Genomic DNA, 27,453 nt, shown 5'->3' with positions numbered 1-27,453 from the left:
AATATGGGTGAAATCGGTTCACAACCATGCCTGAAATCTCGATTATCACTTTATCATGCGAGAGTATAAAATGTTCGGTGACACCCGAACTTAGCGCTTCCTTACTTTTTTTTTTTTAATATGATTTTTTTTTTTCAAATTTTCGCGATTCTTGAAGTTTGAAGGCAACGTATTTTAATTTCCAATACACTGAACAATAATTTTAGGGCTGCCAGAATAAGATTATTTAAGATAAATTATTTTTATGTAGAGATTATGAATTTATTTTTTTTTGCTTGTTATATATTTTTTTTACTTTTGCTATTTATTCTAAAATATTTCATGTTTCGTGTGTAGGCTTACCATCTATTTTTGTTTTGTTAAAGCTTTTTATTTCATTTGGAGCTTCAAAATCATAGGCGTAAAAGTCTATAACTGTATGAGGTTGCCATTGTCTGAATTATACAGACATATGTTTATAATAAATTTTTCTGTAAACGTTCTGCTAGGCTAGATTTAAGTATAACTACTAGAATTCTTTCCTAGCTTTCACATTGCATCTACCAAATGAGCCATCTTATTCGCTATAGCGACCTTAGCTCATTTAGAGAGGAAATTCTGTGTGTCAGGTGCAGAAATGGATCTGATGTTTAAACGTTCTCAATTCAAATCGAAGCATTTGAGAACGTAGCAGTTATGTCCGACTTTGGGAGATAATTGATGAGCACTTTGATATATGGTATATCTTTTGCAAATACAAATAGCTTTTCTTTCGAATAGATAGTGAAATAAAAATTTCTTACCTGTTTACATTCCCTATTACCCTGAGCGCTTAACTATCTCAGCCAGTTGTTTTTATTTTCAAAAGCAATGAGTTTTCTTTTGATGAAAGAGTATCCAACCAGTCAGTAGAGGTTTCAAGAAAAATAATATGCCTTCTATAGAATTCACCTGTCATATAGGTATCACATTTAGTGCATTGCCAGCATATTATCTTCCAGTAAAAAATCGATGGTTCTCGAAAAATTGTCAAGGGTGTTTGCAAATAATAGCTAATGTTGGAGCGATCTCCTGTAGTCTAAAGCTCAATTTATATGCGACTCGAGATCTTCTTCCTTGGCTACTACAACCGTGGGTCCATCTGGGCCGAAAACACAAACCTGCGCCAGTTGCCTCTCTCCTTTGCGTGATCACACCAGTTATACATATATTCCAAGTGCAGACGGGTCGCTATGCACTTGATCCTTCCATTGGATGCGTAAGTGCCCTTGCTTCCGTTGTCCACTCATGAGTGCCGAGTCGAAGGAGCTTTTCACTGTAGCATCATCTTTTAAGCAAACGACATTGCTTACCAATACATTCGTTGCAATTTTATGCGCATATCCATGGCGCCGTAAAGCTCATACAGTTCGTGCTTCCATCTTCTTCGATATTCATCACTCAAAAGGACGACTTCAAAGATCTTGCGAAGAACGGTTCTTTCAAATGTTCCAAGTGCTCCATTCATCAACTATATTTTTGCACCATTTAATTAATAGGACGGGGATAATATGAATTTTTATTCTTCGAAAGAGGGTTCTGCTTCTTAGTTGCTAACGAACCCAAAGTGGAACCTTTTAACAAGAGTTATTTTGCATGCAATCTCTAGACCTAGATTATTGGTGGAAGTTATGCTGTTTCCGTGCCAGACAACGTCCTTATCTCTTCTAAATTTATAACTACCAACATGGAGGTAGTTCCCCAGATGCGAGGAAGGTTGTGGGTGGCCTCCAGGTACTTTGTCTTGCGGTCGTTAACCCCAAGTGGTTATGGTAAAAAAAAAAACCATAGTATACTACCAATTGAAATATATACTTTTCTGGTTCTGTACTACGCTCAAATCAAGAAACTTTTCCCAAGGAAATATGCCAGCGCTCCATTAATAAAATATACTCGATTTAGCGAGTTCCCATCTTTTGCAATTACTTCGAAAATATTGTACCGCGAGTCACTGTATTATTATCTTATGCATTTTGTAACTGTTGGTAGTTGCCAATATGATAATAAAGATATTTTTGTAGCAAGCCCTATATGTCAATACATTTTTTTTGTCACTGTCATGTCAATACGATTGTAATTAAAATACAATTTCTTTGTGTAAATGACTTTTAATGCATTTTTTCGATGCAGAAATCTCGAAAAAACACTTTCCAGCTCTATCTGTCAATCAAAGTATTTTCGCTTTTAGCACACACCAAAAGAAATAACAAATATTTATAAACAAAAAAACAGTAATTAAACAAAAGTAAGCGCGCTATTTGGATCCTAAGTATGCAACAACTTTTACTAGACCACTTTTGCTCAACAATGTGGCGATCGCTTGTAATTACAAGTTGCTGCAACAGGTTAATATACTGGCGTTATAACCTCAAAAGTGTATTAATCCATTAACCGCAGTTTAAACAGAGTTACTTTGGGCGCATGACTTGCGGAAATTAAATGAACAGCCTTTTTTGAGACTATAATCACAATTTATTTATATAAGCTTTGTTATATCACACAGCGGTCTGAGAAAGTATGCAAGTCAGTAAATAATGAAGTCATGCTGGTACTGATCGCTTAATCGAAGTTCCAAAAGCAATCTACATTCGGCTCCCGCTGCGGTAATGTGTAATAAGATTATTGGCATTTATGCCAAATTAATTAATCAGCTCATGCGTTATTTAATATATAAACAATGTATATATTACTTAACATTAAATTTGAGTAATTATGTTTCAAAAATACTTATGCTGCAATTATGTATTACCAATAGTGTGAAAGGTGGCCTTAAGGTCAAACTAAAAGATACCTTAAAGCTTGGGAAAAAGTAAAGTGCATATTTTTACTTTTTTGATAGTTAATGTTAAATATTTCAAGGTAACAGCTGAATAAAACGGATTGCTAAATATCAAAACAGTGAAGAAAGAAGAAAAAATAGAAAATTATGATACAGCGCCACCTAACGTAAGCTTTCGGTAAAAAAAAAAATCACAAATGAATTCGTCTACCCAAAAAACGATAATACTCGTTAATATTTTAGTTAATTAATAAAATATTTTTAAATGTTTAATGTATAGTGAAGTATAGTGGGCCAATCACTTTAAGTGCGCACAAAAAACAGGTAAAACCGATTTTTGATAAAAAATTAAAAAACATTTTCACGTCTGACTAACTCTGCACTCAGAAATATCAACTGTGAGCAAGTTACTGCATGGAAGCAGAAATACCTGTGCAGTACCTTATTGTTGTCAAGAATGTATTAAAAATATATTTGCAGCTATCAAAATTTTGCAACCCAGACCTAAACACTCTTTAATCTACGAAGCGATTGTTTTCTTAACATAAACATTAAGTCAGCGTATTTACTCTTTCAGCCGTTCATATGTATCGCTTCATAAGTCGGTATTTCTTGCTCATCACAATATTTTTGTAGTTCAAAAAGGCCAACAAAATAGCTGATAACACAACAGAGTGATTGCTTAAAACGCGATTTCACAGCGCAAGCACCTATTTAACCTTGTTAACGGAATAGTGTTTAAATAATTATCAGTAGAGAGTTAATTGGTTTTGATGAGTTTATATGTTGTTATACATACCAGCACGAGTTTAGCTCATAATAAATTTGGAGTAAATGAATGTAAGATGTGTTTTGAGACCGTCTTTCGATTTTTACTTAAATACAAAGGTTAAAACAATTTTTGCGAATTCTTAGAAGGACTGAGGTTGTCATTATTATATTTTAATAAATATCACGAAATTTTGATAAGTCAGTAACAAACTTTTTAATGCTTAAGAAGCCTAAATGTGGTATATAAGCTGAAAGAATATTTCTTTCCATTAAGATATTTTAGCAAAATCACTCCTAAGTATTGTTAATTCATGCTTCCACACACATTTTATGAAATTTGGCTTAGCTACCCTAGAAAATGTAGCCAATCAGTTAGTGAAGTAGTGACTTTGTCAATCAAAATTTGAGACAAGTTGAATGTAAGTCGAAATTAACATATAATTCTTCTAAATCCCTGATAAAATACTACACAGTTTCTTCAAGTAATTTCTTTTTGTAACCTCAATGGACTCAACATAATTAATGAGAACAATATTTTAGTTTCGAACGCACCAAATCTGGCCTAAGAGCTAACTGAACGATTACTTCTGTTCGTATTCCAACATCAAGCATTAATCGAGTATTTTTAATAATCGATACGGGCGAGGATATGTGAGTCCGTTCCCACGACAGTCGGGTCTACGAAAACCGGAACGGACCCGGATTTTTATTCGGCCAAGGACTGTCAACTCGGCAAAATTTCTGCCGTTACAACAACAACAACAACAGGATATGTGAATGTTTACTATCTCTCAAAAGCTAACATGAGATAAAGCGGAATATCTATAACTTCTTCGAGGCGTTTATTTAATCTTACAAAGTTAGAAATGTCGGAGACATTAAAAAAATTTTTATACATACATATATAACTGATCAGCATGCCGGCCTGAGCCGATTTAGTCAAGGCGTCACTTCATTTGTATATAGTAGGTACGTAGTCTCTAAGTTTTTGAGATATCAATCTGAAAACTTGCACACGTCCTTTCCTCCTCAAGAAGCTGCTTATTTATTTGAAACGAAGATATACATATATTTCCATAAATAAAATAGTTCCAAATACTATATTTTTGTTTCTTATATTATTTTTCATTTAATTATATGTACATATATACATACAATATGCATACATGGCTATGTATTTACTTCCCGTTTCACAAGTAAACCACTTTTTCATGCCCATCATTCCACTTTTTTTTTATTCACCTAGCATTGTTTTGCTGTTTCTGCTTGCTTCACCACCTGTTAATTGAGAACAAAAATTAAAAGTGAATACCTCTGCTGCGCTATCGCAACCAGCGAACTAGCCAAACGCCGGAGCAGAAACACCTACGAACAGCAATCAGGCGTTTCTAAGAAGTTTATGCAAACTCCTCAAGTGAATGAGTGCAGCAACAAGACAAAGTGAAGTGATATTAATTACACTACGCCACAAAAACAAAAAATTAAAGAAAAGAAGGAGACGCAAAAAATGTTGTAGCGGTAAAAGCAGAAAGCAGCCAAAGAAATGTAGAAGTGAAACAAAAAAGTTTTGAATTGCACAAAAAGTCAGCTTTGTGAAATAACCGTACAAGAGTACTACTTATGGTGGCTATATTTAGTACCAACGACCTGACCCAATGTGTGCGCACTGGACGAACGAACGCCAGCCGAATTGCTTTCTGTTGCAACGCCATAGCCAGCAAGGCATCTCAAGTGATCCGCTAAATGGCGGTACTTATGCCTAAAATACTTGCCGGTACACTCTCTTACGTATGCATACAGACAAATAATGTAGAATGTATTTATAACGCCTTGCAATGGACAAGTGCCCCCAAAATGCTTGTTTGCAATTAACCAGCAGACAATTCCGCATAACTTTGTACTCAACCGTGTGGAGAACGTAAAATGTACGTTTGCGAAATATCAAAAGTACTCGTTCATTAAAAACTTACACAGATTTTGTGGCAGCAGTGTCAAGTGGTCATAACGGTCATAATGGCAGGGCTATAATAATATGCCAGTCTGACTGGTTTCCGCAAACAAGAAGCTTATGCGGAAAGATAGGTCAACAGAGTTATAAAAAAAGTAATGGCACATTGCAAATTATACGCGCACGACCGACGGGCTTTGAACGCGAATTAGGAATTTCAATTCTTCTCATAGAATCAATTAAATGCTCGTGACGAAATGTCAGCGACCGTTTTTAAGATTTTTTCTAGAATATAATCAGTTCGATTACTCCGAAAAATTTCACTGTTTGCCGATTTACTCATCAAACGCTTCTAAAACGCTTTATTCATCAAACGCAGGGCAAGGATGTATCCCACGCGTAATATTATAGTACCACTCACATTGAAACTCTTATTCCTATAGCCAAAAAATTTGTACAAGTATCCTTAAAACCCTTGTTCTTATTGACAAAAAACTTGTAGAGCCGATTTTCACAAGCTCCTCATTCGTCATAGATAAACGATCTATAAGATGGATTCATGAGAACCTCCTAAACAAGTGCCCGGAGCTTTTGGCAAGTCCTATCAATGTGTTAATGGTCTACCGTTATCTAATTGGAGAACCATTCTTTTAGGTGATTGCTTTCTTCAGACAGTATTATTATCGACAGTATAGGTCAGAATTAGGTGTCTGACCGTAGGTTAACAGGTCATAATAGGCGATTCGCTGCCAAACCTTTCTGACCGCCATTCAGGCTTGACCATCATTTGCGTTATTCGATCACTACCATCTTCGCTTGACGGTTTCGTCAGCGACATACTTCTCATCACCAGTAACCAACCGTTTCAAAAATTAATCGATTTTGTTCAACAGTGACTCGGAGATAAAGATTTGGTCCATAAGAGTTTTTTTGCGTTACTTCGTATGGCAACCCTACATTGAGCTTCTTATTTAAATGATTACAAACGGGTTGTTGTGCACAGCTTACCTCCTGAGCAATCAAAGCAATGCTTACATGAAGGTAAGGAATATTTTACAGCTATTTTCTATAATTGGCCTTCCAAAGCATGTTGAATTTTGACAACAAAATTACCGGGACTGAATCGACGAAATTCAGTAACAACCGGCTTAAAAAATTTTAGAATGGTTGGAATTCATATGTTTAACAAAGACTAGCCGACTTCGTTCCATAAAACATTGCAGAATGGCGAAACAAAAAAACCATATTCCACTTGTAGACCTTAAAAAAATAATTCTAGAGTTCTATCTTCCGTTTTATAATTATATCTCAGATCAATAATACCTTCGACAAGCAAAGTTGGAGAGTATCTCGAAAAATCTCTTGCGGCAATATTGTTTATTGACGTACTCCATTCAACAGAAATGTGCCTAGTCGATGAAAATGATTTACTGGTCAAGAATAAAAACGAGCTTGTCACATAAAAAGCGAGTTCTGGAAATAATTTTCATAGATTTTTTAACGTTGTTCCTGTATAAGTCTGTCCATTGTAATTTGATAATAAATGTCAAAGAGATGTGTTTGTTTTGACAGTTAGTTTAAAAGCTATGTCTCTAGTAAACAACACCCTATATTACATTCTACCTTTCAGTGTCTTGCCTACGTGTTCTTCTCGGTTGTATCTTGCATTCAGACATTAATTTTATCCCACATAACCCAACAGCGCGTGTTGCCCAAATTTAGTAACTTGTCTGGCATACAACTGCGGGTACTTTCATAACAAAGTACTTACAAAATGCTAGCAATATTTTGATGAGCAAAGTTTTTTCTTGTTTAATATTTTGTTTGCATTCCATACACCTTGTTGCCTCTCCTCATTGCTTTTAAGTGGGCGCTTTCGTTACGCTTCCAAACACTTCAACGCCAAATCGCATATCGAATTGAAAGATGAACGTGCAGAAATTGCTAAAAAGCAAGAAAGATACAAAAAAAGAAAAAAGGAACACGAAGCCCACGGCGGAGTTGAAGGTGTTATAAAGCGCGCCGCCGCACCTGTTCTGCAGGGCGACGCTTATTGGCGTAGCACACCACGTTTTGCCAGAGATATGGTATTTATGTTTTGATTTTATAATTGTTTTGTCGTTCACTTTCTTTGACATACTACTACAACAATGTCAATTTATTCGGGTGGGAAAATTATTGTGATTTTTGTTATTAAAAAAATATGAGAAGTGATTTAAATGCAGATCAGTGATAAATTTAATGATAACTGGCTATGCATCGCTATATAATGCCATAAATGCAAAGCTGCAATTCAAGCTTTAACAAGGTGAAATTTCGTACGATACAGTTAATTAATTCGCAAAAACCAATTCGGAGACCAATAGATTTAAATCTTGTTTTAACGCAATCAAAATTTTAAATTATTTGAGGTGAATTTCCCATAAAAGCTTTTTCAAAATTTTATATTATATAAACATTGTAGATATTCAATATATCTGGATTGAGTGATTATACTCCAACAGATATTAAATTTTTCACAGTCTTATAAAAAATATTAATGTGTTGAATTTTTAACCAAACAATTTTTAAACACTTTTTGAGAAACCGCGGATTTAAGAAAGAACTGCCTACCCATTTTTATTGTAACGAAATTTTAGTGTGGTAATTCGAATTAGAACGTTTTCTTTTCTATTTCTATTTATAGCGGTTGATATGGTGGATCGTGGTGAATTTCTTCAGAGAAATTAATGTAGTAATTCCAATTAGAATGTTTTCTATTTCTAGTAGGGTATATCTTAATAATAATGTACTTAAATGATGGATTTATTCACAAAAGCGAACAACTTTCAAGAAGTTTGACCTCAAAGCACTTGAGAAAAATATATGAACAAAAACTTAATCATGAAAAGTATTTTTCTGGTGAGAAATGACTTGTTTTAGTAAAAAAAAAACACAGTGAAACAAAACTCTTAACAATTTCTTTATGCAAAACATAGAATACTTTTTTTTTACATAATACTACATAAGTATAAAAATATCACTTCACACCCAACTCAAATCATAATTAGTTGTTGGAAGAACTAAATTGTCGAAGACAACTCATGTGTTGTTGCAGTATAGGGCATACGTATAGTCAAATGAGTCATCTATGCGCATCTCTAATTAAATCTCTGGATATTTCCGGGAATTTCTAAATGCACCAAAGAAATGTGAGAAATGTATGCAACACTTTATAAAGCTATTTCTAGTTGATAGCGACCCAGTGGGAAAATTTTTTGACGGTGCATATTGCTTATCTACAGTCTTCAAATAGAACTAGTCGTGAAAAACTAGAAAAAAAAATACGAACCTGCATGCATATATAAGAATTAAATAAATCAATAACATTTAATAATATCACGTCTACGGCGCCAACTCACATAAAAATATAAAAGCTCTTTAATAAAATGTTATCCATTTTCAGGTTCCTTACTATTTAAAGAAAAACTAAAAAAATTCCAAAATTTAGTGGGAAATGTTTATTTTCATTGAAAAGAACATTCTTCAGAATTTATTTTTTAGAGGTTATTTCAAATGTTGGCCGCGGCTACGTATCAGATCCATCATCCGTTGAGTCCAATATTCGATTCGACTAGTTTCGCATTTCGACTGATAATTGACACACGTGATGTTGTGCTCCAAGACCTAAATTTACGCATAGACTTAAGACTTTACATACATCCACAGCAAAAAGTCTAATGGAGTAGTATCACACGATTTTGGTGAAACTCTACTTGGATCACCCGTAATAAGTTTATCGAAGCAAAACTCTGTAATATGGCGTATTATCTCTCGTGCTTTTGTATTTGACGAGATACAAAATTTCGTATGCACTCTTTTTTAAGCTAACAGTACAACATCTGAAAAAATTGCTCAAATCGGACCACTACAGCATAGGGCTGTCATACAAACTGTGCTATCACAATTAAGTTCTTGTTTGGAAACTGTCTTAACTGCGAAGAGCTTTTTCTGTTTTTTTTATTTCCGGTTTTTTGTTTTAACAAAAAATTGCGCTCTAAAAATATGTTCTTGTTTTTATGGCGCTTAATTGTAATACCTACTGGGTATGCACAACGAAAAAGATTCGAGCATATGTAGCGCAAATTTCTTGAAATTTAAAAATAGACAAAGAAGTTCATTGTTTCCACAAAGCAAAAGTGCTGAGTGGAGTTAAATTTGTCGCCTGGCATTGCAGCATGCCAAGACGGAGCCGCAAGCCAACAGCTAGTAGCGGTAGTAAAAACTAATATTGCGCGGTAAAAATAATTCACGCGTTGAGTCAACTTTTGCCAACATATGCTTATACTTGAATTTTTTTTAAATAAACTCCTACATACGATACTGGGACCTAAACAAGATGTATACAAATTACTTACAAAAATCATATTGTACGTAATCCAAATTGTTTTATGATTTCGCAGGATTTACAAATTTCCGTCTATGCTAATATAAAAATCTATCACATCATGTGACAATCATATTATTGTCAATATGTTTGCAGAATTTTCCAAATCAAAGTACTTTGATAATTTTCCTTATATATTTCCCTTATCAACACGTGCTCTAACCGAGTACTTCAAATAGCGCTCCATTTATTTCGTAAGAAGACGTCTTACCCAATTCAAATAAGTTAAAATCATCTTTTAATTATGGCCTAGATATGATACCCTCATGATTCCTGTAAACTAGTCCCAAATACATCTTCTTACCTTTGACAAGGATTTTTAACTCCTCCCGTGAACAAGGTAAATTTCTTTCAATGTAGAACCAGTCATTTATAACCCCTTTGCGTAAAAGTGGATTTTGGCCATACATTGGCCAATCTATAGGGGTTTTGCAAAAATATCAGTTTTATCTAAACTATATGTAAAGCAAAAGATATTCTCAGTTTTGTTAAACACTTTTTACAACTCGGAATATGGCTTTGTTGTTGGAACCCTAGATACCAAATCTATTCTGATAAGTTAGAGTGGGTACAGACACAATTTACTTTTCGCCTTAGTAGAAAAATTTCCGATGGGATTCTAGGTTAAGTCTTCCTCTATACTCTAGTCATAGAGAAACGCTTGTTGTTACATTCTTAGTAAAAATCATGAATGGAATAGTTAGCAGTTTTTTCTTCTGTGTGGAGTTAAATTTAATATCCCGGTTCGCCTATCCAGGCCGTTTAGACGCTTACTGTTAAAATCTTGTACATCAAATTCCAAACTTAACCAACCGTTTTCATGATTTTAATTCTCATTCTGAAGAGAAATTCCGCCGCCTTTATGTACATACTTCGCTTCCTCTTCTCTCAGTTATGCCACAATTTAATTAAAAGCCTAATAACTTTTATACTTTAGCTTCTAAAATAAGGCAACTTAACAACACATATTAGAAGTTTTGAAGAAAAATTAATAAAATTCCTCCTTCAATTTGCTTCTCTCTAACCCTTGAACAACTGTCAGTAACGTCACTAAAGCGTAGAAGTAAATAGAAATAAATACGTATGTAAAATGTATATTATTTTGTCAGTATACAAAAACAGCAAATACTAATAGTCTAAACTCTATTTCTTCCCTATTTTTTCTACGCTTTTAACTCTCTACTGCGCTATCAATCAACAAAAACAACACACAACAACAGATAACAGCAACACAATTGCGAGCACGGCGGATCCATATCCGGATGCACCAACCCAATTGGTGCCCTGCCCCATCTGTCAGCGCACATTCAATCCCGTTACGCTGCAGAAGCATGTGGGTATATGTGAAAAAATGGCAACAAAGAAACGTAACGTTTTCGATTCCTCGCGCCAACGACGTGAAGGCACCGAATTGGCCAGCTATCCGCTGCCGAAGAACTTCGGCTTGCCGGCAGCCAAGCAGGAAGCGCGCGGACAGTCGCCCAAGCCATTGCAGGTGAGTGAAAAAAACGCAATTTGCTTTGCATACAACACAAACAAAATGGTTAAATTTGTTGGTTTCAACTCTGCAGCACATCGGATCACCTATCTTAACGCGCAAAAAGTCGAGCGGCGGCGAGGAGTTGGCGCGCAGCACCGCACGCGCCTCGATGCGCAAATTGGCAGTCAATGCACAAAGCCAGTCGCCGAACACCGCAGCCACCGCCAACAGTGTTGCCGTGACTGCCAGCCAAGTAGTCAACAACAGCCAGATGACCACATCGACGGCCTCACTGCCCGGCGCCGGCAGCTTTACACGCGATCGTATGCGTTCTTCGGATCGTTCACTCGCCAAACGCATACAGCCACCGCCGGCTGAGCAATGTCCGCACTGTGAGCGTTGCTTCGGGCCGAAGGCGTACGATCGGCATGTTGAGTGGTGCAAAGAGAAGGCGCTGCAGGCCTCCATTAAACACACGGCGAAAACGGAACAGAACTTGGCCAAAGAGCGACTGGAGGCGCGCACCAAATACCGTGCACCCTGTCTCAAGTAAGCGTTGAAATTTCATGACAAGCATTTTACATTTTTTTTGTGAGTTTTTGACTGACACGAAGTGAATTTATTTGTCAAATGTTGTAGTGAAAAATTGTTCGATAGCAGCAAACGGGCGTTCAAAACACATACACCCACATAAATAAAATAGAAAAAATTGGCAAACAATTTGCCAACAAATGAGGATAAAATTATAACATTTGCAACTTTTTCTACTTTTTTTTACATTTTTTTACCAACGTTTTGATACAAAGCTAGGGGATAATTAATAAACACAACATTTTGGTTTTTGGGGACTTTTCAGAACTAAGCGTTCGTTAAATCGTGATAAATACGCGGGATTGGCTGGTGATGAGAACGAATTTGGCGAAACGGTAAAAACGGCAAACGGTAGTCACAACAGTAACAGCAACAATAATAGCAGCAATAATAATAATAGCAGTCTTACAAACGGTGTTGGGCGCCACGGCAACAGCAACAATATAAATAGTAGCGGAAACGGGAACGGTAACGGTGTGATGTCACTATCAATGACATCGTCTCTGACAAGTGAGAGGTGAGTACACAACTAATATGACTAGTTAACTAGCCGGGATTTCAATTGGGCCAGAGAATGGAAAAGCAGAGAAAACACATTAACTAATACTTGTTTTGGTGTGGCGAGTTTCTTTGGGAGAATAAAACGATATTCTAAGTCGCTTGTAATGTGAATTGGAAAAACAGAAAGATTTTCTAACTAATTCTTTTAGTGGTGTGGTGTGTTTCTTTAGGAGAGTGATACGATATTCTAAGAAGCTTATAACTCTATTAGAATACTCGGGCCAGTGAGCGTAAAGTTACTTTTAATTAAATAAAAATTTAAGTTTGTGGTGAATTTATTAAAATAGCTCTATAATAATTATACATAACCATTCCATTTATTTTTTCACAGCAGATTGCTATATTAGTGTGGTGAATTTTTATCGAAACAGTTCTTGCATACTGTTTGAAAATTTGTCCATTTAACATATAACTTCTGATCCAATTTTTATTACAATAAAATTTTTGAGCATGGTGAATTTCTTTGCAAAATTAGTGCAATAACACGTATTAGCATGTTTTTTTATTTTTAGTGATGAATTTTATAATGAGAATTTACTTAAATATGGTGTCTAATGTAATATAACTTTATTTGGAAATTTACTGGACATAAATTAAGGTATTTATGCATCCTTGAAACTACAAGAAAAAAAGGTTCGGTGTGGTCAATTTAATTAAAAACGTGTCAAAACGAAATTATAAACAAAAATTGCGATATGGCGAACTTATCCTTTGGGAACTGTTTCAAGGGCTAAGTTTCGTTAAATGATCTGTATTTTTTTCCATTCTCTGCTATTGATGAGCCCTAACTTTTTAATGAGATACTATTAAACTTTGCCACTTTAGTAGAATTTAATTTTATAACTGTTATATAGCAAATGTATTACGGTAGATTTATTTGCGATACTGTTACTTGATTTCCTTTTTATTTCAACACATCTCACCACAGTCATTTAGTGTTTTGATTTTTTGTTATTGAAACATTTATTATTAAAATATAAGTATGTAGTGTTTTGAAATGAGCACGTACAGAGTTGCCAGAAAAATTTTAAATGATTTAAAATTTATACTGAAATCAACAATTACTATTTTCTTCGCTCGACTACTCACACTGGTTAATATCATCATGGTCAACCTCATCTTTATCACCATCATCGAACTCGTGCTTTATTGTCATCTTTAAATTCATCATTCCCCTCATCAATCTGATCATAACCATCGTGTCATTCCATTCCCACCTAACCCCGTCAGAAAGCCCAGTATTATGAAAGATTTTCACGGCACTTTGCACACACGAAAAGTGCATCGGAATGCTATCGAATTGCCGCCTCCCTCACCTAGGCGCCTTGCCAATGTCGCCACTGATGATTATGTAAAGAGTGCTTGTTTCGATAATTTCCGTTTGATGGGCGCAAGATTGGCTGCAAATGATGCAAGCAAGAAGATGAGCAAACGTCGTGTTACGTTGAATGCAATTAATACGCAAGCGAGACCACAATCGCCGCAATTCGAGAAGATTCGAACACGAAAATATGATGAAAGCTTGCCAGCAGTAACTACAGGTATCAATAGTTTTGTCCATAAAGAATATGAATTAAGATCTCACATAGCCCAACGAAGTCAGCCAACTCTTTATTTTTATTTTTGTTTTAATTTTTGAGTTTTGAAAAAAATCAGATATTTTTTATAATAAATGGAGGTCGAGTTTGTTTTTTTATTTCAGTTCCATGAACCGTAAATTCCAAAATTTTTCAAATTTCCAATCGCCAACTATAATTGCTAGTTGATTTCACAAAAACATCCTTTAGTCGATGAAAATTAAGTATCTCATCAATTAAAAAGGGTATTCGTATTGAGGATCGAGGTCATGATATGACGTTAAGTATTGCGATGTCTTTGTTTCGGTTTAAGAGCCTTCTAAGTTTAGATTTCAGCCTACTTTCCGCTCTTTCTCTTATTTCTCACACTTTAGATCAACATATTCTGAATTATTTGAATATACTGAGTTCTATGACAGACAAGTTTATTGCACAACCAGATTATTACTCACATTTTGTGAAAGTATGGTGTGAGACAATTCTCGAAAGAAATCGTTGACGAGCTCCGGTTCGCTTTTTCGAATCCATTCGAAGCATAACCTTAAGAAACGATAACACATTTATACCGACGGTCCCCAAATCCCTAGCAACACCAAAGCTCAGGGTGTATACCTTCTGCCTTTCGTATGGGGTTTGAGATGTGGAAAACTATACTGAGTTTCCTAAATATACATATATCTAGTAACAATTAACTAACATAAAATTCTTAAGTGGATTTCAAACAAATTCCGAAAGGTACAATTCAGAGTCTAAGGCTTGAGGAAATCGTCCAATCCTTGTTCGAGTAAAGCACTTCTTTATCATATCTCAGCACTATTCATACTAACACTTTTTCATGCATCACTACTTTTGACGCGCGTAGAGCAAACCAGGGACCACTGTCTCGGAGACGCAAATGCCTTGTCCGCAACTCTAACCTACACCGCCTGTCCGTTGAATGGTGTCAATAAGTCAACAACATCAACACGAGTTCAAACTCAGCCCACAGCAAGTGTTGCACAAGTTTGCAAGCGTAGAACTAAATTGAAACCCAAAGTACCGTCCGAGCCTAGCATACGCGTTGACGCGGGCACTGTAATGACCGACCATGGTGATGAACCGTTGCAAGAAAGCAAAGTGCGTAATAGTCAATCCTACGAATTGGTACAAAAGCAATCACAACAACAGGAGCAACAACATCTGAAACTGCAGCGCTACTCTCCGCCACTAACGACACCCATGAAAATGTTACAAACACATCACACTACTTTGAACAAGTTGCCAAATACGACAATCGCTGTTACCACCGTCGAAAGGGCGACCACATCAACCGCGGCTGACTCACATACAAAATTGGAAGTGAACGCTATAAGATCCTTAACAATATGTCGGCCCAAACGTAAGAAGCTAGTGCGTCAGTCGATTTCGGCACATGCCGCTCCCATGAAAGCGATACCTTTACTCAAGGAGAGCATAGAAATGTTCGGTGCGCCTACAAAAATATTAAACAATGGCGGTGAGGAGCTTAAAGATAGCGATAGTCGTACGTTAGCCGATGATGAAACGGATGACGAGATAAAAGTAATCAAGGCACCACCGAAACTGGTGCGCGACAAGTCTTTTGTGCTCAGGTTTGTATACAAGTGTAGAAAATTATAAACACCGAATAAACTATGTTAGATCATAAGTCTTTCACGATAAGCATACTCATCTCTTATGCCACTCAATCAGTTAATAATATAAAGTCAGTGACAGTATCGCAGCATATCTTACATATAAGATCTTTATTATTCCGTTGGAATTAATACGTTTGATCTGTTTTTAGCGGTTTGCCAAGCGATAGATATGATCCATTCCTCTCGGCCAAACGTCAATTGGAAGAGCTTTGCTCATCCTCACCTCCAAATAATCCCTCCTTTTCCTCTAACCTTCCGAAAACTACGCCACAAACTCCTGTGTCACCAGCTGGTTTACCAGCAAAAATGTCTACTTCACTCACACTAAGCACTTCTACGCCTAACTCTAGTCCCTTGACGAACAACTCACAAAACCAACGCCAGACAGCAACGCCTTCGGTAAACGCCACCAAGCCAACTTCTAATTTTCGACGCACATCTTCATTGCGTGGTCCGCGTCGTTCGCCAATGCTTTCGTCACGTCCCTTGTTCGCGCAAAACCATCGCCCCACCATACAACGCGGCCTCTCCGACGAAGGTCCTATCTCAACAAACTTTCTGAAACCCGAAGAATATGATGAGATGCCTGTACGTTCTGTTTGTGTCAACGATTATGCGTTAACAAAGAGTCCACGTGTCGCACGTCGTGATAACAGTCTTTCTAATCGTAAACAGGGTCTAAAACTCAATGTACAGGGTGCTGCTGCTACAATGACGTCTGCAACGAACACACCGAATTGTGCGACAATGCTGGGTGTTAACAGCACCGATGAACTGATGAACTCTGCTGCCAAATATTTATCGAAAACCGACTCTTTAGCGGCATTCTTAAAATACGAGAAAGAATTGGATAAACTCAACGCGCAGGCCACAGTGGATAAGCCGACCGAACAAAATACAACTGAGTCATCTGCGACAAATCTACACAATAACATCAGTTCTAAGGAGTTCAAAGATAAAAGTAACACTTTGAGCAAGCAAAATTCAGCCAAGAGTATCAAGGCTGAAGTAATTGAATCTCCAATATCAAACACAAACCCAGTGGTAGAAGCACATTCGTTCCAACACCTACCGACACCGGTCGAAAAGACACCAAATGCAGCAAACACATCACCGTACGAGAGAGCAAATACCAATATACAAAAGACGCAATCCATACGTTTGGAGTCTATAGCCTTACCACAGGCTACTTCGACGCCAATAACGAAGCCAGGCACAACACGGGCACCCACCACGCCCACACAATTGCCCATTGTTAATCGACCAGTCAACTTAAACACGCTGCTTGGCGAGCCGAGACCAGCAACAACTTCTTTACTCTCCGCCTACAGCAAGGAGGGCAAGAGCACTTCTAGCAGTGAGTACATCGATCCCAAACTCATCAATAGATACGATAATCTGCCCGTAAATCTAAATACGGTACACACATTGAAATCAGTTGGCGGTAATAATGTGGAACGTCGCTTAGACTTCTCTTCATCCTCCTCAGAGTGTTCAGCAACACAAACTGGTCCGATTTCGCAGCTTACAAAGTTATTACCGCTTACTAAACCCACCGAGGTATTACATGCAACAGCGCCGGCGGTTACAACAACCAGTCCGGCGGTAGATATACCAAGCAGGCCTTCCACCACGGACGACACACAGCCAAACGCACATCCGACGCTCAGTCAACGCAGCTCAACTGAGGGTAGAAACTTGTTGAATCGTAAAAAACGGCTGGGACGTAATCATTTTCTTTACGATGTCTCACCCGAGGCAGATGACTCTTGCTCGGCTGACGACGAAGCAAATCGTTCTTCTGTGGAGTATTATGAATCCAAATATAAATCGACATATCAACAGCAACAACAGGAACAGCAAGAGCAGCAACCACAGACATGCTTCGTCAATACACGGGGACAAACCACACAACTGAAGACGCCACCTATAGTGCCGCCATTACCGATTTTCGACGATTTTGACTTTGAGGAATTTCTCTCGTCATTCGAGAATGACGATGAGCAATTTCCTCTGTTCAAGGACTGTAGGGAATTTCTGTTGAATCGCTCGTCGAATAAGCAACGTTCGACGCAGACGCCGAGTTCAATAAATGCAAACAATAACAGCAACCACAACAATAACAATAGCAATAACAATAGCAAAAAAAATCAATATACAACACCAACTAAAGACTACAACAACACGACAAATCATTTTCAATTTCCAAGTCTCGCCTCTAATAAATATTCCCATCCCACGTACCTATTAACACCCTCCTCTCGCAGATCCCGTGATGAATCACGCCCAAAAAGCAAAGAATCTTCACCGCTATCAGATCGCTACGAGGAGCTAAAACGTGTCAACACACAAAGCCACACTTACGTCAATGACGGTATGACCACGAAGCGACATGCTGACGTCGACCATAAAAAGCGTGAGATCTTCATCAGCATCGAGACGGAGCCAAATGAACATGGTCGATCCCCCATTTCACCCGACTCGCTACGCAGCATGGTTGGCAATCCACAAACAATGGTCGAAGTTGAAGTCGACGGCTGTGACAATAAATTCAGCAAGATTAGTGACGACGAGGAGCAGTTGCCACCAAGACATGCCGCCGGCCAGAGTCATGCAGGCGATATGCTGATGCGTTGCACTCCATTCAATACTGGCAATCACTTGCCGAATGTACAGCTAAATAATGCCAAAAATCTGATACAACGAATGCAAGATGACTTTCGACAAATGAGCGAAGAAGTGGGCGCCAATATACGCCAAGCCATGACCGGTCTCAATGCGGTCGGTAGTAATACAACAATGTTGTATGGCAACGAGCAGGTCGGTATGACTGGCGTTGGTGAACGCGGTGGCGTGGCTGGTGGTAAATATATGTCGCACAATCCAAATACAACACCACCGCCATCGACGGCAAGTGCGGGCGCAGTGACGCCCATGTATGCAGCCTCGGGCGATGTCAGCGGTGATGCGTGTGGCGATTCGGACGACATGAGCAGTTTGGATGGTTATCCGATATCCTCGAAGTCGTCACGACGTGGTGTCGGCTCTAAACTAAGCGCTGACTCTGCGTACGGGAGGTAAGTATTTTAAGATTATTAAAATATAGTTGTGTTTACTTTTCTTTATGTACCTCACTGAGATTTTGTATTTTTGTATCGCTTTCTTACTCATAATCTACGGATTCAACTAACGGTAATCCTAAGATTATGAGCTAGAGATCTGAGTATAAGAAACTCACTATTCCTATAAAAAATCGTGTTTTTAACTTTGCTCTAAATTCGCGCCCTAACACCAAGACTCCAAAATTTGTGTGGTAGAATATTGTGCATGGATTCCATGGGCATCTTGTAGCAAGCATGCAGTCTTAAAAAACTTTTAATTCAAGAATTAAATGGTCTTGATCTCATGTAGCAAACAGCTTTCTCTTATGAAAATAGGCATCATGACGTCTAAGTAACGGTTTCCGTCAACGTAACTGCCCTCGAAGCAGTTCTAAGCTAGGCTAAGGAAACTAAATATTCAACGTTTCCTTCGCAACTAGCTGAAGTACAACTAATACAAATATGTATACAAATTCTTCTTTCCCCCCAGCCTCTCACGCCAGCGATCATCAGAGCTGTCGACCACACCGCAACGCAGCGCCACGCGGACTCGTCCCACCACCAGCAACCCGACCGGCATGACCACTGCGACATTGCCCGCGATGCTGCCAGCAGATGTGCAAACACAAAAACAAATACAACAGCAGCAGCAATATCAATATCAGCAGCAGCAGCAACAATTGCAATTGCAACAACAGCAACAGATGCCACAAAAAGCTACGCAATTGTACAAATATGCACCTGTGGCTGCACGCCCGCGACGCATAAGCGCCTCATCCAGCAGCGACAATTCGGATGGCAGTGATTGCAATGTTAAATATAAGCAACAACAACAGAAACAACAGCAGCAGCAGCAACAACAATTGTACAGCGGCGTTGGCAATAAGAATCACAACAACAACAACAACAACTATATCAGCACACACTATACGCCACAGCACAGCAGCATCGGCGCTAGCGGCAATAACAACCACAATAATACAACCAACAACAACTTTGAGAGTCCACTAAGTTCGCCAACAACCATGGAACGCGCACGCCTAGCCGCAAGCAATGCAACCAACACCGGCCTCCCCCAGGACGAAGCGCAAACTGCGCCGGCAGCCGCCAACAAGGGTCACTACAGTTCGAGCAGTTCGCTGTCCAGCGCAAATGCGGCTATGAGCGCGAGTATGAAAATGTCGAAATTCTGTCACGAATGTGGCGCCAAATTTCTAGTCGAACAGGCTAAGTTTTGTATGGATTGTGGGATTAAGCGGATCGTACTATAGTCGCATACATCCATACATATGTAAAATGTAGTTGTAGTTGTTGCCAATGAGTATATATTATAGACATACATAGCTATTTCGCTTAGTCATGCAACATGAAATCACACTCACACATTAATTAACACACACACATATATATATACACTCACAGCGGTAATCATATTTATATACACTGACGAGTATTGTAACAATAACAACAGCAAAAATAAAAAAAATTGTAAATTATAATAAATTGCATAACAGTAAATAATGTTAGCATCCATAGCCAACAACAACAASAAGAAGCCCAGAAAAACGTGCCTCCGTCACAACAACAATTTAACTACTAAAAAAATAATAAAAACAGATTTAGAGGAAATTAATGTAATCATTCATTCCATCAGTGAAGGTAAACTTACATACATACATACATACATGCACGCATACAATACGAATATGATTTGTGCCTTTCTCTGGCAAGTAAATGTGGCAATGAATAACTGTATTGGTAGAAAAATTATATTAAATATAAATTTTTATAAAAGCAACTTATGTATGTTGCACGAACAACGCCAAAGTGGAGCGCTGCAACAAGTGTACGCAGGCTGCAAATGATGCATTAGAACGCCTGCAAGTATGCTTGGCATACTTAGCAACTTTATTGTGTGCGTATACCAAATATTATTTAACTTGCGCTTTAACTCATATAATTTTACTTTATGAAAAAAAAAAATTATAATAAAATTTTTATAACAAAAAATTAACGACATTCTAATTTTATTTGCAAAGAGTGGAGGAGTTTTTTTTTTAGTTTTAATTTTGATACTAATAAATAGTACGTTAAACATTTAAAAAGCCATTCAGGCGTTTTTAAGGTGTACAGTTAAGGTATATGTCATACTAAAAAATAGAATTTTTAATAATAATCTTGCTTTCATAATTATCAGCTTAATAAAAAATAAACAGTTATTGCGTAAAATAAGTATAACAAATAAAAAATATATTTATATGTCTACATAAAAAATATTAATTAAAATTAAAAACATATTCATTTTTCCAAAACTAAAAAGCCAAAAAAAAAATAAAGTTAAAAACCAACATAAGATCAAAAAATATATTTGTGAAAAACAATAATTTAAATTAATAAGATATTAATTATAACAAAAATTAATTTAAAAAAAAACTTTTAATAAGAAAATAAAAACTATAATAAAAAATAATATAAATAAACAACTATTATACAAAAAGAAGTATAACAATCAAAAGAGTATTTATAATTTGTTTATTAATTCAAATTAATGAATTATTATTTATATGAAAAATTTACAAAACAAACCTTAAGAAGTAAATGAAAAATTTAGAAAGAATAAAAATAAACAATTATTGTTTAAAATATGTCTAACAACTAAAAAGTTATTTCACAAAATATAATTTAAAATTAATAAATTTTTAATTAAATTAAAAATAAAAAGAAGCAACAAACTTAAAAAATAAAATAGTAAAAACATAAATAAAACAATAAAAACATATATATTTATAAAAGTAAAATAAAAGAATAAAATTAATTATATAAAAATAAATGTTTACAAAAAATTTAGTACACAATTAAGCCCAAAGTTAAATTGAAATAAAAAATTATTTTTTTATTTAAAAAATATGTTAATAAACTAAATTTGTAAAAAATACAGCTTTCAAATTTTAATTAAAAAAATTGTGTGCCTAATTTTTTCAATTTCAAACAAAAAATTTTTTTTTTTTGTAATAAAAAATAAATAAAACGCTTTTGACTTCAAAGGCAAAATATAAATATTTTTCGGTAAACAATTTATTTGCACTCAACATAAAAAACAACTTGTCAAACCAAAATTAAAGCACAATTAATTTATTTAAAATGATAAAATAATAATAATTCGCACAAATTCATTTTAATGAGTAAAAACAATAAAATAATAAATTTTCTTTTAAATAAGAATAAAAATTGGAATTATTTAATTTAACACAATATTTTTTCCACAATTTTCTCATTTCTACAAGAATAATTAAAATACTATTTCACAAACACATCAAAGTGATTTATGTGGAATAAAAAAGTAATTCGAAATTAGTACTAAAATTAAGTACACACGCGAAGATAAATTATGAAACAAATTAAGTACTAAAGTTTAAAGCAAAGCTTGTAAAAAATGCAGGAAGTACTAAAAATCTACAAATATGTCTAACAATAATTTGCTAAAAATTGCTAAAAAGTACTAAAAAGTTCTAAAAATTAGTAGAGTTAACATTGAAGAAATTTTTCGAAAATTTTCGGAAAAAATTCTAACACACACACACACGTGCAAGGAAAATATCGCTTTTATTTTGGCCATAGTCTTATTGTCATGCCATTGTGGATACGTTTTACGGCTGGGTAAAAAAGCATCATTGGAAATCATTTTAGTATTACAAAAGGTGGCAGCAATAGCATTACAGAAATTAGTGCACAAAATACAGGACCAGCATAGTCATAATGGCAATTTTTAGCACCAACCTTTAGTGCAAAATTTATAAAGTGASCCTTTCTGAATATCGATAACTTTTTTAATAATAATTTTTTAATAACAAATTTAATTATTTTTATTAAATTGTATTATTTCAACATTTCATTAACCAAAAAAACATTATTACGGTACTTTTGAATTATGAAGAAATTTAAATATTAAAACAAAATACAATATAATGTGAAACAATATAAAAAGTATGTATTTTTATAAAAAAAAAAAATAATTTAAATTTCATAAATAATAAATATTGGCTTCAAGTAATTTTTATGTTCTAACAAAAGCTGCAATTCTTAAAATTGCTTTTCATTAACAAGACTGAGCAGTACACATGGCGTATGTAAGCTTGAAATAATGCCCAACAACAGCAACTAATTATCGAAATAGTTATCGATCAAAACTTTTACCAACGAATACAAGCGAAATTACGAAAAATAAAAAGCATAACAAATATTAATGAAAATGTCGTTATCATTTCAAATAAAAACAACTTTACTTTTCAACATTTTTTTCTATTCTTTACAGCCAAAACTGCTGCAAATAAATTTAAGCGATATCCCTTGAAACTTTTCAAGTTTTAAGCAACTCGAAAGAACAACCACTGCGAATGCTTATAAAGAATTAAAATATGTGGTATACTAATAATATACTTATACATATGCATGCACTTTTTTTATAAGGAAAAAATAGTTAAGTACTTATAATTACAAGAAAATAATAAATAGAAATGTCAGTGAAGTGAATTTGAAAAATATTGTACACTTATGAAAACCTATAGTTGTACCAATACATATGTAATAATAGTTGTTAAAAATATATTAAAAAAAGTTTTATAATATGTAAAAATATTCAATAAATTGCTACTCACTCGCCTTGATGTCAACAAAATGCAATTTAATGTACTTTAATACACAAATTTACACACACTTAAACTTTATACGCGTAACATATCCAAAATGTCACAATAATTATTATCCATGTACATATGGATACATATGTATATTAATATATGTAGTTTTATCTTTTAGATCATACTAATACGTATTGCAACACTAAAAAGGCAACGTAAACAAATATTAAGTCGAAATTCATGTTTGTGCATGTGCAAAGAGCAGTTAGTGTTGTTGTTGTTGTAGCGGCAGAAATTCTGCCGAGTTGAAAGTCCTTGGCCGGATAAAAAATCCGGGTCCGTTCTGGTTTTCGTAGACCCGACTGTCGTGGGAACAACAACAACAACAACAGCAGTTAATGTTTATTGAGAATATGAAATGAATAAAACTAATGCTACAAATAGGTTGTTGTTTTAATATATTGTAAAAGAAAAATTAATGACATATGGACACAGAATAGAAGCCAATAATTGAGAAATATATATTTATATTATTATATAGCATGTCTTTTAAGCAGAAAATATTGATTGACAAATAATTGAGAGCAAAAATTTTAAGTCAACATTTTATACGAGTATATTACACACAGGAAGCACTAATAAAAGTTCGCGAAATATTATGCGCTATAAAAAATAACACTCTTGTGACAAAAAATTGCATGAAAAATGTATGTTTATGTCACATTATTTGCCCAAAACAAACAAAACTTTGGAAACCCTTGTCTAAATATAAATTTTCTTCATTTCTGCCACACTTTCGCACCACTGTCATTCCAAACAATCATTCCATTTCAAATTATCAGTACTTCAGTTGAAAAGTAGTCATTCAAATTTCTATTTACATCTCGAAAGCAAATGTTTGTTTTCAGTTTTTGAAAATTATTTAACTATCGTGTGTATTGTAATTAAAAAAATTCCAAATTCGAAAAAAAGTACGAAATGTTTGCCTCCGGCAGCAAAACGAAGAACATTATTGTGCGCCAGTCTATGACGCATCGACAACTACCCGTTTTAGCCACAGCCACACCAACAGCAACAATGACACAACGATCGGCGCGTCGCGTCAGCTCTACCGGTGAGGAAGGGCGCATTGGCGCTACATTTAGCGGACGCCAGCTACGTTCAAAATTCACAGAACGCAAACCGACCTCTATATCGGCCACGACAACAGCCGCAACAGCACAGGCGCGCAATCAATTGCAGACAAGCAACGCGAACAACAGCAATCACCTGAATTTATACAAAACAAACGTGGCGGCGGCTGCTGGCAATGCACAAGGCGATGGCCAAAAAGTAATGCGTGGTATACCGAGCAATACAGCAGCGCGCGCGACCGCACGCCAGCGCAGAGAGGCAGCAGCTAAAGGTGTCGATAACACCGTAAAGAAAATCGATCTCATGGAACAGATTATTAAAACGGAGATCGGTATACAAAGCAATGAGCCGGAAATACTTAATCATGATCTGATTATTGGCGATATAAAGTTGTTGCCGCCAACGGCTGGTTTGGTAGCAGAGATCGAACGTCAACGTAGTGAAATGAATAAGAAGCTTATGTTGAAAGCACAACGCAAATTTGAAGGGCATTCGGAGAAGCAGGAGGAACATTTGACCGATTTGAAGGAGTTCCTTGAGAAATCGGTAATCACCAGACGTTCACGCAAGTCAAAACTCTCCATCGAGGTGGATAAGAAGTAAGTGAAGCTTTTACAATTTTGAACTTCTAAGTATATTATATAATATAATCATAAGTGAGTGATAGGTCTACCGCTTCAAAGTGCATTCTCCTATCGAGATATATGTAAGAACTGATAGCAGCTATTCGGCGATACGTCAGAGATAGTGCCCACTTACTTTCTTAAGTTATATACGGGTTTTTTAGAGGCATAGAAATTTCTAAAGGAATACTGTCAACCCAGCAGTCAAAATAAACATATGTATGTGTTTGACATCTAAAACGGTTGCTTTGGAAAACTGTCATGCAAAAGCTTAACATATAGGAGAAAAATAGAAATTGTATTCTAAATATTATTATTAATAATAATGATGGGTCACATTTCGGTCTTAACTTCTATTGTTCTTCTTTGATACTACAATCGTAGCTCGATCTGGACCAAGAATATGAAACTTCGCCAATTGCCCTCCTCCTCTGTAAGGTCACGCCAGTTATACATACCCAAGTACAGACATGGCACTATGCACTTGGTCCTTCCATTGGTTGCATGGGTGTCCTTGCTTCCGTTGTCCACTCATGGGTTTCAAGACGAAGGAGCTTTTGACTGGAGCATTATCATTCATGCGAACGACATGGCTTAAACAGCGCATATTCTTGCCGGCGTATAGCTCATACAGTTCGTGGTTCCACCTTCATCGATACTCATCCCTCACGCGGACGGCTACATAGATCTTGCGAAGAACAGTTATCTTTAATGCACAAAGTGTCTGCCGTTGCAGAGTTCCTAACTTTTCACATTTATAGCTGCCAACAGTAACGTTTGTAGTTCCTAAGGCCCGAGGAATCTTGGTATGTGGCCTCCAGGAACTTTGTCTTGCCCTTGTTCACCACAAAACCAACATCTTTCGCTTCTTTCTCTTTTCAGACTAGCGCCCCTATCACTTTTTCCATCGATATATTGAAAAAGACGAACGAGAGAGAATCACCCTGTCTAAAGCCTCGTTTAGTACCGAACAGTTAGGAGAGCTCCCGCCCAATTTTTACGGAGCTGATGATTATGCCCAACTTCATTTTTCATATCCGTATGAGTTTCGTGGGGAATTTAGACTCTTACACAGCTCCGGTCAGTGCTGTCGAAAAGAGCTTTGAAATCGACAAAAAGGTAATGGGTGCTGACCTGTTATTTGACGTATTGTGAAAGTGTTGGTTTATAGTGGATTTGCCAGATCTAATGCCACAGTGATAAGGTCCAATTAGATTACTGTCAAAGGAACAATATTAATAGGACAAACAAATCATACTTAGCAGCTAAAACATGCGCCTTTCCAGTTGCTCGCCACCGGCTTTCATCGGCCCCGGGGCTTTTGTTGTTTTTAAGCCGCCTTAGAGATGTTTTCACCTAGTCGTGATCAAACGACAATTTTTTCGCGGTCAATTTTGGTGTGGATTATCCACCATCTTAAGTTCTTCCGGTAGATTCTTGTATAGCTATCGTCGCAACCGGCTGCAAGGTGGCTTTGTACGCCACGGAGCTCCTGCGCAGCATTATATAGAGGATGGAAAACAGAGTCCCACTGTACGTATACGTCCTTGCTATGGGAGTTAATTTGATTACGCAGGATTGAAAGCCAAGTACGGTAATCCTTGTCTATCTGATTCTTATTGATGATTGCAGTTTTTCGACGTTCGTCTTTCGATGTACTGTCTGATGTACGTCCTACACTTCGTTGAGGCGTAAGCGTAATTTGGCTGCAATAAGATAGTTATTCGAGTCGATGTTAGCACCTTCGATAGAACAACCATCTCATATATTGGAAGCGTGCCTCTTTTCAGGAACAGCCACATGTTTTAAGGTAGTTTTTTGTACGTTTAGATGTTGAAACCAGGTGGTACAAACTATCATCTTGTCGTGAAGGCTAAGTTTTGCAACCGTCAATCCAAAGATGCCTTTTTTCTCCGCCTTCGCATTGAAATCGCCGACCGTGATCTTAACATCCTGGCAATAAATTAAGTAGCATAAGTTTCTTCTTCTTCTTAATTGGCGTAGACACCGCTTACGCGATTATAGCCGAGTTAACAACAGCGCGCCAGTCGTTTCTTCCAGGTCCTTCTCCACTTGGTCCTTCCAACGGAGTGGAGGTCTTCCTCTTCCTCTGCTTCCCCCGGCGGGTACTGCGTCGAATACTTTCAGAGCT

At 36.4% G+C, this 27,453-nt stretch overlaps 2 protein-coding genes across 8 annotated transcripts in view; both read left to right on the top strand.

Annotated features, from left to right (window-relative positions):
- LOC108969697 (probable serine/threonine-protein kinase DDB_G0267686) overlaps positions 1-20,523 on the top strand; it is an 81,777-nt gene extending 61,254 nt beyond the window's left edge. For 5 of the 7 annotated variants that reach the window (XM_018934583.1, XM_018934582.1, XM_018934581.1 and 2 more), the window contains 5 exons: positions 11,163-11,437; positions 11,514-11,971; positions 12,279-12,530; positions 15,956-18,883; positions 19,398-20,523. In XM_018934583.1, the coding sequence (XP_018790128.1) occupies positions 11,163-11,437; positions 11,514-11,971; positions 12,279-12,530; positions 15,956-18,883; positions 19,398-20,178 (4,694 nt within the window). In that variant the 3' untranslated portion in view covers positions 20,179-20,523. Of the gene's footprint in view, positions 1-11,162; positions 11,438-11,513; positions 11,972-12,278; positions 12,531-13,804; positions 14,116-15,013; positions 15,762-15,955; positions 18,884-19,397 lie in introns of all 7 variants that reach the window. The other 2 variants (XM_018934585.1, XM_018934577.1) reach the window with 2 other exon arrangements.
- Positions 20,524-24,394: 3,871 nt separating this feature from the next.
- LOC108969693 overlaps positions 24,395-27,453 on the top strand; it is a 7,137-nt gene continuing 4,078 nt past the window's right edge. The window contains exon 1 of the mRNA XM_018934572.1: positions 24,395-25,277. Coding sequence (XP_018790117.1) covers positions 24,523-25,277 — 755 coding nt within the window. The 5' untranslated portion in view covers positions 24,395-24,522. The remainder of the gene's footprint in view (positions 25,278-27,453) is intronic.

The sequence above is a fragment of the Bactrocera latifrons genome, unplaced genomic scaffold, assembly GCF_001853355.1.
Source record: "Bactrocera latifrons isolate USDA-ARS-PBARC rearing strain unplaced genomic scaffold, ASM185335v1 scaffold_261, whole genome shotgun sequence".
Classification (NCBI taxonomy): Eukaryota; Metazoa; Arthropoda; class Insecta; order Diptera; family Tephritidae; genus Bactrocera; species Bactrocera latifrons.
Note: the sequence above shows the minus strand (reverse complement) of the source record. Positions and strands in the feature narration are given on the sequence as shown.